Source organism: Merops nubicus, unplaced genomic scaffold (assembly GCF_000691845.1).
Source record: "Merops nubicus isolate BGI_N331 unplaced genomic scaffold, ASM69184v1 scaffold7386, whole genome shotgun sequence".
Lineage (NCBI taxonomy): Eukaryota > Metazoa > Chordata > Aves > Coraciiformes > Meropidae > Merops > Merops nubicus.
In genome coordinates, this window is record NW_008615554.1 from 22,292 (window position 1) to 36,140 (window position 13,849).

At 39.3% G+C, this 13,849-nt stretch overlaps 1 protein-coding gene across 1 annotated transcript in view; it reads left to right on the forward strand.

The window, feature by feature from the left end:
- Positions 1-13,849, forward strand: part of LOC103775109 (RNA-binding protein 33-like) — a gene marked incomplete at both ends in the record, with an annotated part of 46,413 nt that overhangs the window by 13,372 nt on the left and 19,192 nt on the right. The window contains 3 exons of the mRNA XM_008942553.1: positions 2,714-2,885; positions 8,916-9,118; positions 10,796-11,108. Coding sequence (XP_008940801.1) covers positions 2,714-2,885; positions 8,916-9,118; positions 10,796-11,108 — 688 coding nt within the window. The remainder of the gene's footprint in view (positions 1-2,713; positions 2,886-8,915; positions 9,119-10,795; positions 11,109-13,849) is intronic.

Below are 13,849 nucleotides of genomic sequence, written 5' to 3' on the forward strand. Positions count from 1 at the left end.
ATTGCAGGGGAAGGGTGTGTGCTCCTACACAGCTCAGATAACCTTTCCCGGGGCTATATGGAGAGAACATATGGCTGGCTGTCAGGCAGGTTTGTGTCTCCATCGCAACCGCTGTAAATCCCTCAGTGGTACACGTAGTCAGACCTGGACGTGGCCAGGTAGCGTTCCTGAGCGCTGCCTTTCCTTGGTGCCTGCTTTTCCATCAGCAACTTGGCTTTGTTTTGTCTTTGTGTAATGCTTGTATGGCTGTTGGTTGTTAATAGGTGGCATGAGCATTACGCCGATGAATCAAGTGAGTTAGGCCCAGAAGACTGCAGAGTTGATTACAAGCGTCTAAGAACAGAATAATACTGGTCTAGAAAAGTTTGAGAAATGTTTTTTATTGTTGCATAGGAGAGTAGTTGTCTTGTAGTCTTACAGCTTGCTTTTTTTTAATGATTATATTTTTTTTCCAGATGGAATAATTATTAAAAGGCAACAGATTTTCCATAGGAATTTTCTGAGGCATTTCATTAAAGCATTGCAGACTTTTTAGGACAATGCAGGCTGCATTAACCATGCTAGTCCTGATTCTGCAGTCTGAGTCACACGCAGAGCCTTGCGTGAGTGAGTTTTGCGCTCATGGGTGAGATTACATGAGTGAGACCAGTCTTTGATGAATCAAAACTGGAATTCCAATGTGGCTTTTGAGGGGCATGGACATAGAGAATGGATGTGTCTGGGGTTTATGCTCTAAAGTAGGAGGCTCAGTGTAATGGAGAGCACATCTTACAAAACAGCCACCCCAACTCTGACATCCAAATCCTGATCCTGAAGGGAAAATTTTTAAAGACAGTGAAATGATGGTGTTTGTGATATTTAAAAGCATAGACTTGGTACAGATCTTGCTACTTCTCTTTTGGGAGTCCCTCTTTTGAAAGTAAAACACTAACCCTGTTTTTCTCCCTCCTTCTTGTTTGTTACACTAAGGTAGCATCTCTTTCCTTGCTAACATTCCTCCTATGTTCCATGAGTCTCAAGTGACTGTCCTCAGAGGTGCTTTGATTATATATGGGTATGTTAATTAGACCAGTTGTGCTCAGTTTGGATTTGCTTTTGAGGTTTGAATTTCTTTCAGTCTTGAAGGTGGGTTTTTTTTTTTCATTTTTATTTTTGCCCACTCTCCTGTCAGTTGTTTTTGGCTGCATTTTGTGATATGTTACGTAACAGTATTTTTTTAAAAAAAAAAAAAATAGGCCTTAAAACTTTCTGTAAACCAGCTATTCTCTTAGCTCTACCTTAAAGCATTTTTGTGAGGTCAAGAGATGTGGTTCTTGAATAGAGGAGATGTAGTTCTTGTAGTTCAGTTTGTCTGAAATGGAAAAAAACACGTTCTGAGCTAAGGATATGATAAAATGGAAATGACTTTGGGTCAGTAACCCATCAAAGCCCAATAACTGATTGTAGAGATCATTTATTCACCAGGCTGAAGTTGGAGTAGCTTTGAGCTTGAGTTCCTGTGGTATGGTGTCTTTCAAAGTAGGAACTGTTTTGCCAGATTCTGTCTCTGATCTTGCTTCCCATGTTTATTTTTGGTTTTGGATGAAGTTGGGCTCCTGGATAATGAAATTTGCCATCTCTTGCACCATTTTGTCATTAATTACTCCTGATTTGTGACTTAGTGCCTGTCTGCCTGACTGACAGGCTTGCTGTGCCTTTTTCAGATAAATTACTGCACCAATCTGGCTAATTAGAAGATTAAACCATCTTTGCATGTTACATTTCACTCATTTTTTAACTATCCTCAAGCAGCATAAAAGTTATGATGTAGTTAGTGGCTTTGCAAAGAACTAAAATGCATGTGCAGCCTCTGAAGAAATGAGCAAGTAGGCTTGTGCAAGAAATAACCAAACACACAGTAAGTAAATATTTTAAGGAAAATCAGACTTCATTAAAATACTCTAATTTTACACTCTAAAAATCAAATATAACTTGTGTAATATTCTGAACATTAATTTTATCATGCCAGCATAGGAAAATTAAATTGAATTTTTTCTTTTAATTTGAAGAGGGATCCATTTTCATTTGGAATATTGTTTCATCTAAATAATTGTTCTTTGTTATAGAGAGAACTGGAAAGTAAATGAAGGCAAGGGAGTAACATTCCAATATACAAATTTAGCGTATTAAATTTTTTTCTAATTGTTGAATTAAAACTGGGAAGTATTCAAGGAGTAGAAAAAGTGAAGACCAGTACAGTTACACATACCTCGAGGAATAAAATTGAGGTTTTAGTTTCTTTTTTTTTTTTCTTAACAACATGCTACTGCTAGTTGTTAACAAGTGGGGGAAAAAAAAAATGTTTGTATTGCTTGCAAACCTGGGATACTACCAGATTCATCTGAGCTAACTTGGTGGTAAAACGTTGCTCTGTGTGTGAAAGTAGCTACTAATCAGATGGTGGTTCTAACTGGAGTTTTTATATTGCCTTAAATATTGCAGCAAAATGGGTTTTCTCCATAGATTTTACCATATCATTTACTATATAATTCATGTCTTTATATTAAAGAAAACCCAAGCATTTAAATGTTCAGTGTCATATATGAAAATAATGCATAATGCCAGCAAAATTTGTACAAAGGGACCTTTAAAGAAAGCTTTGTCTTTCGACACTTACTGATCACAAGAAAGTAGAGTTTTTTTCAGTGTGCTTGTCCTCTGTTTCATGATTCAGGCAGCTATTGAATCTCTGAAACTTCAGAAAGAAACAAAAGAAGAATCTGATGAAGAGGAGGATGATGATGAGGAGTCTGGACGATTACGTTTCAAAACAGAACGGAAAGAAGGAACAATTATCAGGCTTTCAGATGTGACAAGAGAAAGGAGAAACATTCCAGAAACTTTGGGTAAGGTTTTGGGGCAATGGATTAAAGGCTTGCCAGAACTTTCAGATAAGAGTTTAATAGCAAAAGACAAAACAGTCACCTTAAAACTCAGACTGACCTATGTCCAAGTTGTCCAAAGTCACACGAGTCTGTTGTAGCATGTGCAAGGTCTTATCTCCTTGGGACTAATGTTTAAGTGTGTCATGTTTTGAAGAGCACAATGTTTGTTCTTTGAGATCTTTGTGGTGTCTTTACTGTTTCAGGCTTTCCTGTTTTCACACACCAGCTATCTGAACTGTGCTTCTTCATGGACTTCGTGAAATACATTTTAAGGAATTCCTTTGGACTTCCGTCCTTGGAATATTTTCAGTTGATAACACAAACCTTGTGTTCTGCTGTGAAATAACTGCACGTTTGCTGTTTTTCCTCAGAAGCATGAGTGCTGTGAACCCGTTGTGTTCCTACTGTTGGGCTGACCTAGAGAAATAGTAACTTCCTGGGGAGCATTTTAGAAAAACAGGGAAACCTCTGTTTTCTTGCTTCAGCTTCTCTAACACAGAACAATCTGCGACTTATATATCCTTGATTCTTTAGGCCGTTTCAAAAAGGGTGTATTCTCTTCTTATTTGAGTAGCATAACATGTGTGTGTTTCTAAGAACACTGCTCCTGTAGCTAATGAATTTGCTAGTTCAGAAGAAGTAGTAGATTTGCAGCTTCATTGCAGCTGCTTTCTTTTAGTCTGTAAGTAAAACTACACTGGTTTATGGTTTTCGGAGTTAACTTCAAGACCCCTCATGTGACCTGGGTACACAGGTACTGGTGTTATACCTGTCCCACTGGGGTAACTGTATTGCCTCTTCGTGGTGGTGATAATAATAATGAAAAATGTGGTATGAGGGATATGGGCAGAAATTAAGTTTTGCTTTCAGAAAGGTGTGCAGTAGTAGTTTTGCTACTGAACCAAAATATCAATTCAAACTATGGAGAAAAAGCCCTGATTTTTTTTTTTTGAAAGAATCAAGGTATAGAAGAGAGGTGAACTGATAATGAAGGCAAATGGTTAGCTACTGTTGGCTAAGTGCCAGATACCACTGGGAGAATGTTTTGATGATACTTCAAGTTTTGCCAGACCATAGGGATGTATTCTTCACACAAGATTGCTCTAAGGTGGGTGCCATGCAGCGTGAGCTTGGCAGCTGATGCTTCTGCTTCACTTCTAGATGAGTCAGCACCTTTGGGACAACAGGGCATTTTGGAATTACCTTCCCAGAGTACATACCTAGATGGTCTCATCTCATCCTGATTAAATTATCCTCTTACATTAAAAGCCTTGCTTCACAAAGGATGGCAGTTGTCAGGATTTTTCTCTTGAGTTGCATAGCCTACTAATTCTTTAATTTGGTTCTGAGGAATTTGGACTTTTACTTAATTGAGAACCCTTAATTCTATAACAGGTGTTGTGTCTAAGAGGCCTTGTTCGTGGGCAGCCATGAGTCAGCTGCAGAGGCTGAACCAGACTTTCACAGTGGTTCGTTGTGCTGTGGGAGACATCCGTTTATGATTTTGAATCAAGATCTTTCTCATCTGCTGTTTTGTTTTTAGCAATTAGCTTTTCTTAGTTGCAGTTTCAGGCAAAGTGTGTATTAAGGGCCTTTATTCAGCATTGTCTTGATAATCAAGAATGGGTTTGGATTAGAATAAGACTGAAGGGAACCCTCTAGAGGCGCAGAGTAGTCTCATGGGGAAGGGATACTTTAGCTGAGGTGTATTCCAAATATGTTCTCAACCATAGGACCGAAATTCTACATGCAGACCATATCTTTTATATACAGAGGGTGCTGGTGGCTTTACAAAAGAGAATATTTTAAAAGTAGATATATTAAAATATTTGTATACAATATGTGCCCTGAAGTAGCTGTATCTCTGCACATAATTGCAAGTCAAGTGACAATTGCCTGCATTTCCATATATCTGTGGGTTTCCTGTGTAGTTTAATGCAAAGACAAGACGAGTCAATGAGGAGAAAACCTGTCATGGAGCTTGACTGTTAAAGGAACAGTGATTTGTATTAGACATCTTTAAACATAGTGTTAAGTAGCTTGGGATGTAGCTCTGGGATGTAAGGAAAAGGAAACAAAAATGTGGATGAATCTATAAATCAAAGAGCTATTTTTTGAAACCAATCTTTGGTAAAAATACAGTCTTACTGTTGTGAAATGTTTCTCTTTATACTAGTTTTTCATGTTAATTTGTTGACAGAGACAAAAGGATTGACCAGGTGGTGGAAAGTTAAATAGCAAAAAACCCACTTGTTTGCATATAAATAACTGCTTGCTTTTGATATTATATAGCAAATTTTTACAGATGCTGCTGGTTTAAAAATGAAACTTCATTGCAGTGCTACATCTCCTTACTTCAAAATCTGAACATAGTTGAGAAAACACTTAAAGAGGAATTAACATTTCAGTTGAAGTTACAAACGTAATTTCCATCCTGTCACATTTTGGTGACCTTTTGTGACAGCTTGTCTCTATTGGAGGAGTGCATTCTTACTTGCTGATTAAAGATGTCGTTTGAAACCATTTTATTACCAGTGATAGTGAAATTAATCTTGACATTTGGAGACACTAGGAAAATAATTGCTGATTCACTGCATTAACCATGGGTGTGAGAACTGTACAGTCAAGATGAGAATAAGTGTGTGCTGGTAAAAAACATGTAAAACTACATTCTCATGAATGTAGCTGAGGCTTTCCTAAACGTTTCTTTAAAATAAGTAGTGGTTTTTAAAAGTTTAAAGGAGAGGTATTGTAGGACAACTGTGTAACTGACTTATGGAGATAGTGAGTTTGTCATCTTTGATGAGGAAATGTGTGACTTCTTTCAGTGCCTGTAATGGAATTCCAGAGCTGGAATTGTAATTATGCTCTGGATTTAGTTACCTATTAAGGAATGGGAAGAAAAATGGCTTTGTTTGGCATCACCAAACTAAAGTATTCCCTCTGAACCTAATTTAAAAAACGAATCCAAACCTTGCACTTACATAGAGCCCTTTGCAAAGCGGTAACAAGGGTTATTTGATGTGGGAGTACTTTTTGTTGTGTCTTGCTTAGTTGGCTTATGTTCACTCTATGCCAAGATTTTGGGGCAAGACTAGGAAATGAAAATGAGTGGTTTCAGTGTCGGCCTCTTGTGCTGTGTACAGAAGCACATAATGTAATCAGGTTGCAAGTCTGGATGATGGAGGTAAAAAAAGTTAGAGGAGAACGTTGTCTATCTCTCAATTTAGATTGCATATGTATGTAAATGTATGTGTATATATTTATTTTTTTTTTTACAACTGTTATGGAATATGGTTTGTGTTGTAAATCCCTACATTCTCCAGGATGACAGGGATTCTGGGATTCCCAAACCTGGGGATTTGAAATGCTGTTGCTCTCTGGGAGCAACCAAAGGCAGACGTAGCTGCGGAGACCTGTGCTCAGGGTTGGTGTGGGCAGGAGCTGGTGGCCCTGTGCTGCAGCAGCTGCACACACTGTCCAGGGGCCTGGCAGTGTCCAGCCTGGCTCACTGCATTCTGCTCACAACACACACAAGCCCTTAGCCAGGGAGGAGCAGTCTCGTGTGAGTATCTGGCTGTACTTTGGGAGTCTAGAGAGGGAAAGAAGTTCTCTTCCTTTGCTCGTCACCCCTTTTCCAAGTCAGCAGTCTGATCTTGCTTTCTGGGAAGACAGGGACTTTTCCTTGCTCCCCTCTCTGCAGTCCATCTTCCATGCTATATCCTCTCCTTGATCTTTGTATATGTGGTGTGATGATCACAAATTCAATAAACAGCTCACCTAAAAATTAAGCTGACTAATTTGCTGCATGGTGACTCATAGCAATATAAAGCACTTGAGGTATTCATGAGTTTAGCTCGCTGCATGGACTGTGCCTTTAAGGACACAGCCTTTAAAGTTTGAGAGCTGTAAAATGCCTAGGAAAACAGCGTATTCATTTTCATTATGAAGAGTTAAAACTACCTGCACATCAAAGATCATCAGGACGGGCTTTGCCTTGGATGCTGTCATCTCTTCCCCAAGTTTGATCAGCACAGCCCTCTGAAGTAGTTTTGTTCAGAGCAGGCCATTCTTCTAAAGCTGTTTCTATTCTGTGTACTTTGATATGTGCTCAAGAGGCTGAGAGACTTGGACACGATCTCGCCTTCTAGGAAGCCTCACTCTGTTCCTCTGTTCAGTAAGAATTGCTTTCCTCACATGTGACTTCTAATCTGGTTAATAGGAAATAGCTTTTATCATCTAGAATGAATATCAGTGGTGGGTGCTTGTTGCAGTGACTGAACTTTGCTTTCCAAGCTCCTTTGCTGACTTCAGGGTTATAGTGTGGAAGATGGCAGAAAAATTGCCCCGCCTGTCCTATTACTGGAAAAAGAGAACACGTTCCAAGGAGCAGGATGCCGTGCAGGATTCACATCCTCCCCAGGAGAGCTATTGCTTTGTGATACAGTGCCACCATTTCTTCCCATATGTGTATGGGAGCTAGTGGTCTGTCTTTCCTGCAGACCAGCTGAAAGCCCAAATTAGCCATTTGACACTTGGAAGCCTATAAAGAAACTGAAATTGCTGCAGGGGTGGGCAGGAAAGAGGCTTGAAATCAGAGCTCTGTTTTTCCTGTTAAACCAACATTTTTTTTTCATCCCTGACAGCTGAGGATGGATAAGGTGGTGCTTTTAGTTGCATCTGATGCTTTTGATTGCTTTGGACAAGAGTACCTTTATCTTAATCTTCCTCAGAAATCCATAGTGTGCACATTTAGCACCATACTGAGACGTGAGGGAGTATGATTCTCTGGCCCTTCCTAAGCATACTATGGGCATCATCTTGGGCTCTGCCACTATGTATAGCATGAGCAAGTAAAACCACCTTCTCTTGGAAAGGATGTTAATGTTAAAGGGTCCCTGTACCCTTTAACATTAACAGCAGAATTTCAAAATGGAATACTGAAGTTCTTGCACTAATTGCCATTTACATGAATTCAAAATGTGTTTTATTTGTCACAAGTGTTTCCTGTAGAGTAGTTTAAGTTTGCTTTGTTAGAGGCAGAAGTGAATTTTAGAGGTATCAAGGAATCTGCAGCTGTATGTTTGGGTTAAAGTTTATCCCCCTGAAGGAACTGAAATGTGACGAGTGGCACTGCTTGTACTGTCACAGGGTGTTTCCTAAAGTTTGTTGTAGACTTTCTATTTCCAAGTAATTTGACTACCTGGGCCTGTTACTGCATGGTTTTCTCTTAATATTATCAGTGTTGTCCCAGGTTTCAAGCAAATTTGTCAGTCTTCATTGAGTACCGTCTGTTCTCTGGTGTTTACTTGTGTGTGAGCAGGGTGGATGTTATCAGTGGCTGTGTGTTTGACTTGAGCTGAGCACAGATTTTGAAGTGTGCTCTCTCCTATCACTTGTAAACTTCATCTGGTTGTTAAACCACATACAATAGAGTAAATATTAAGTAGTTACTTAATAAATTAGAAAAACATTTTGGTGACCTGCAGGTCCTTCTTTGGAACTGGACAACCAAAAAGTCCTTCTTTGGAACAGGCCAATATGCAAAAGAGTCTGGCAAGATAAAATCTGTTTATATGGAAAAGCCAACATATCATTTACTGTAAAGTTTACTGGGAGTTTTCATTGTATTGCCTGACACCTCTGCAGATAAATGAGATGATGTTTAAGATAACACAGATCTTAACAGCATCTTAACAGCATAAGGCGTGAAGGTGTAGCATATGAAAGACACAAGCAAACTCTTTTGTTCATGTTTGTTTCATTTACCTGCTGCTTTTTGCCTGTGCAACAGACACAAGTATCTGTGTGCATTTTCCTTTTAAAGATGTCTTTAATGAAATGTTAACATGCCACCTAAAGGAGATCAAAGTGTCTGCAAATTGCATATCAGTTGCAGGGATGCGTCCGTAGTTCTAGTGATGTTTTTTTTCACAGTATTTTTCAGGATGAAGCTAAAATACTTCTGTCGTCATCTCTCTCTTTTGACAGAACTTTCTGCGGAAGCAAAAGCAGCATTACTTGAATTTGAAGAAAGGGAAAGGCAGCTCAAACAGGGGCGGTACGGCTCGAGGAGAGGCCGAAGAGGAGGCTCAATTATGTGCCACGGAATGGGAGAACAAAGGAGAGACAATGATAGGGGAAGAATGAAGGATCACAGGCCTGCACTGCTGCCAAACCAGCCATCAACAATGGTACCTCTTAATCCTTAGTATTCCTTGAACATACTTCCAGGAAATTACAGAGAAATGCATTCTAAATTGTCAGTATTTACAAGGGTGGAATATATATTCCAACATACACTTTTTGCTCCTTCAGAGCACTGTTAGGTGAGATGGGCTTTGCATAATGTGGTGATTGGTGAAGTGTGTGTTTAGTTCTGTTACCAGCCTCAATTTGAAGGAATCTCCAGGCCTCCAAAAAGAAAGTGGATTTTGACTCATACATAGAGCACAGTCACAAACTTAGTGGTTTGTATAAGGATAGAAGAAAAAAATAATTGCTCTGAGAAGTCCTGTACATGCAACATAAACATGTTCAGACCCACATTCCTATAGTAGGTTAGTTAAAAAAAAAATATTAAAAAAATTTCTTAAACTTTTTCTGCTTGATAAATTAGTGTCTTGGGATCTCAGATGAAATTTTGCTTTGTTACTCTTCCCCCCAACACACACTGTGCTTAGTATCAAACCAAAAGATGTTACCAACAAAACAGCAGGTGTGTGATCAAGATGTAGCCCACAGTTAGTTTTGTGAACTGCCATAAAATGTATGGGAAGCTGAGGCTGTAGAACAAAGCCTGTGTGTGTCTTTGCAGGACAAGGTCACCTGTACTAAACAAAGGGGATTTTTTCAACAGCAGTAACTCTAGGTGCTGATCCCTAGCAGGAGTCGGTGGATGTCTCAGGCGGTTGAGAGCTCTGCAGTAGAATATTTCATGCTTTTAAAACAGTGAAGGTGGAATTTTTTTTTTCTGTATTGCTGCAGTCTTTTCTGGTTTTGATCATAAATGTTGTAAACACTTTGTGCTTGTCACAGTATTTTCTTTTGAGTACTTTATAGCTGCTTTGCTTTATGTATACAGCTGCTGAAAAAATTGATGTCACATCTTTGTTACTACAAAGTTGACTGCAACTTTTCTTGTGTTACCCTTTGAAAGTTACTGGATTAAGACTGATTCTCTAGTATAAGAATAAGTATTATAATAAGTATAAGAGTTCAGAAGCAGAAGAACATGAAGAAAAACATATTTTTCTTTATGGTAACTGATCCTGGCCATTTGTGTCTGAGTGTTGCACAGCAAGAGACATTCTTCTGTGTTGTAATAGGTACCTTTGAAAGGTATCTTTAGAGTAGTTTTTTTTCTTCAAGCAGTATGGATAGGTGGCCTGTACTGATATCTCAAGAATCTAGCTTAATCTGTACTTTGACTTTTGTTGCTGCTGTTAGTCAGTTTTCTCAGAGAGGCTCTTTATATGTGAGACAACAGGTAGTGGATTTGTTTTGATACTAGGACTCAGATTTCTAGACATCATCACACATACATTATCGCAGCTGGTTACCATTTCCAGTGACATGCAGAACCTTAGTACACAAAAATAGTTTCACTGAAAAATAAGTCAGTAAATGTCTACATTCCCTGTGTGTTCCTTGTTCCTTGCTGTCCTTTCTTTCATGTAAATGTTGTCAGTTGTTTTTGCTTTCCTGTGCTGCTGGTTCTTAACAGTTTCAGTTGATGATATGGGAAAGAAGTTTTTCTGTTCATGTTTGGCCTTGGTTGTTCTCCAAAGGTGTCATGGTTTTGTGCTGGTTTATGTCAGTATATTTTGATTTTAAAAGCATATTGACTTTATTCTTTTGTCTGACTTTAGACTCATTCACAGAGGTTAATTCCAACACACCAGCAACCTGTTAGGAGTCTGTTCCAGCAGCAGCAACAGCAGCAGCAGCAACATCAACAGCAACATCAACAACAGCATCAACAGCAGCAGCAGCAGCAACAGTTACAATCTCTGCTTCCTTTACAGCATCAGCATCATTCTTCTCCTCCTCCAGGGCTACATATGCCCCCTCAGATAGAAACGCCTAGAATAATGATGACTCCACCTCCAGTGACACCTCAGCAACCGAAGAACATACACATAAATCCACATTTCAAGGGGACAGTAGTGACACCTGTACAAGGTGAGCTTTCTGAACACCTTCCCAGTCACATGAGTGTGACTCATCTTATTCTTTGCCAGAGATGCAACAGTTTATCACTTGATGGAAATGTGCTTCAGGCTGCTATTTTTCCACTTAAACTTGAAACAAAAGTTTTGCCTGAAGTAAGACATAATGTTGTTGAACTGTGGCCAGCTGAAATAGTAAAGCTTTTTCAACTTCTTTATCGTCTTTGTTACTCTACTGTAAATCCTGCAAAAAGCAGTAAAAATGGAAACTGAGACGAGAACATTCTTTTTAAAAGGTAGCAAATGTCACTTTTCAAAATGAGGTAAGTACTGCAGCGTGTGGTTTCCCACATCATTCTAGCTTCAGCCAAACATCCTCAGAATGCCCACCCACCTATTTCAGTGAGAGAATGCTGAGGCAGTCCTTGCACTGTCATAGCTCTGCAAAAAGCTCCAGCTGCTGATGTGACTTGACAGAGATACATGGCCTCAGTTCTCCTTTCAGTGCTACATTTGTGATTGTTTTGCATCCTGCAAATACCTTTTTACCATACCTTAACACAAGCACCCCTTGGGCTATGCTTTTTAGGTCAGCTTTCAGCAGAGCCTTTAACATTACTTAGGTTTTTTAATCCCTAAGGGGATAAAAAAAAAAAGGCACCTATATTACTCTGATTTGTGATTCTGTTGGGACTAGACAAAAATAAATATATATTTATTTCCTACTTAACATCAAGTTTTCTGTATTCCCCCTTTTCCCCCCTTCAAATTAGCAGAACTCTAAGCCAGTGCTACCTTTGCTTCACTTATCTGACCGATGAAAAGTAGGAATTTGGCAGAGCAGGACGTTGCCAGTTGATAGAGATCTATTAGGCTTCTCACAGGTGGCTTTATAGTAGCTGTTACAGAGAGGATTTTGCTTTTTCCTGTCTAATAAAATCAGTGCTTCCCACCAAATTATGCATTGGGACAGATTATCTGGAAGCAGTCCAGAAGGTCCTTTAGTCTTGGATTTGTTCCTTCTGTGCATTTTCCTAACATTTCCAAAGCAGCAGTTGCTGTTTTGTCAATGATTGAAACTGTGGAGTGTTCTAGATGCCTCTCCTGTGTCCCTGTGAAACAGTCATCAGATCTTCTGTATCTGGGTGAGCTGGTGTCCTCCCACTGCTACCATTAGCTACTGGTGATTTTTGCTTTTGCCTAATGTTAAAAGTACATGAGTGTATTTTTTTTCTTTTGTCTGTGGTTTTATTTCATGTTACTGGGTGGCTTCAGGCTTGTCTCAGCCTTACCACTACAACTGTGGCACTGGGGGTATTCTAGGGGCTTTGCTTTATCTTGAGTGTAGTCTTCTGTCTTTATTTGCAGTTCCTTATTTTAGTGAAGTTGTGTACTGTACCTTCTGCGTGTTAGGAGATCTTCAACAGTGGATTTGTAGCCTTCCTTTTTAGATCTTATTCCTATTGTGTGCACATTCATTTCCTGACTGGTAGAAGTGTGGTTGTCGTCTTGGAATGTGCAGCCCTGGAGAATGTGTGATCCATTTACGAACGGTGCAAGACCTCTGTTTCAGTGAGGAAGAGCTTCTATGTGTATTGATGGCAGCTGGTTCATACAAAAGACCTTTGTGCCATTCATTTTACTGAAGGAATCCTTGGCAGAACTAGTAAATATTTCTGCTAGTAGCTGTGCAGCATCCTATTAAATGCAATCTTCTAAATCGTTGTAGGATTTTAGTATTCTTGATTAGAGAGCAGAGTCTTCTGCAGTGGCTGAGAGAAGTGACCATCTCAGTCTTTTAGTCTGAAGCAGTATAATTGTTGAATGTAAGTGTAAAGTTGCACTCCTAATGAAAATGTGTAGGAAATCAGTAGTTTTCTTCAGGGAAGATGAGCATAATTCTAAAATCTTCATTTGCATGTTATGGTGAATTTTTAAGCAGTCACTGCAGGCAAATGATAGAAATTCCAGTGTAGGGAGAACTGTTGTAAACTTCCCCTTAAGAAGTCCTCCTCAGTTTAATCCATCTGCTCGAGGCCCCAGCAGGCAGAGAGTGGTAGTTGGAAACATGAGGATGTTTCACATGCATCTTCATTTATTTCAGGGTAACAGGAAGTATGAAAGAGCAGACTGGCTTCATGTTCTTGGTGGTGTCCTGCCCCTTCTTGGCTGAATGTATTTCCAGACACATGAGGGGTTTTACCCATTGAGTCAGATAAGTTCAAAGTTAACTGGGATTCTGCTGTTGAAAATATGATGTCTGGAAGCTAAAAATGCCATGTCTGGAAGCGCATGATATACACACTTAGGTTCTGGTAATTTCAATGGTGTGCTGTAATGTTATAGTGTAGACTGGGATTTTTTTCCTCTCTAATTTTATGGCAGGATTAAGCTCACATACTTTAATTGTCAGCACCAGGGACACTTTTTCTAACTGCAGGTCATAGAAATACACTTTCTCAACATCTTCCTGGTTTGAATGAGTCTTGAAATGTGTTGAGTATATCAGTAGTTTCTAAAATAGGCTCAAACCTCCTGTAAATTGTTACTTAAAACTCAAAATTTCACAACAATTTTTGGCTGAGTGCATGTCCAGGTGTGAGTCTGATCAACTCACAAAGGCTGGAGGACTGCACATACATGTACTATGAAATAGTAATTCAACCTAAGGTAACAGCTATTGGGTTTCCATTCTCTCCCCCCCTGCCTTTAATGGTTATACCACAAATAACTATTTCAGGGATACTGTGGGTG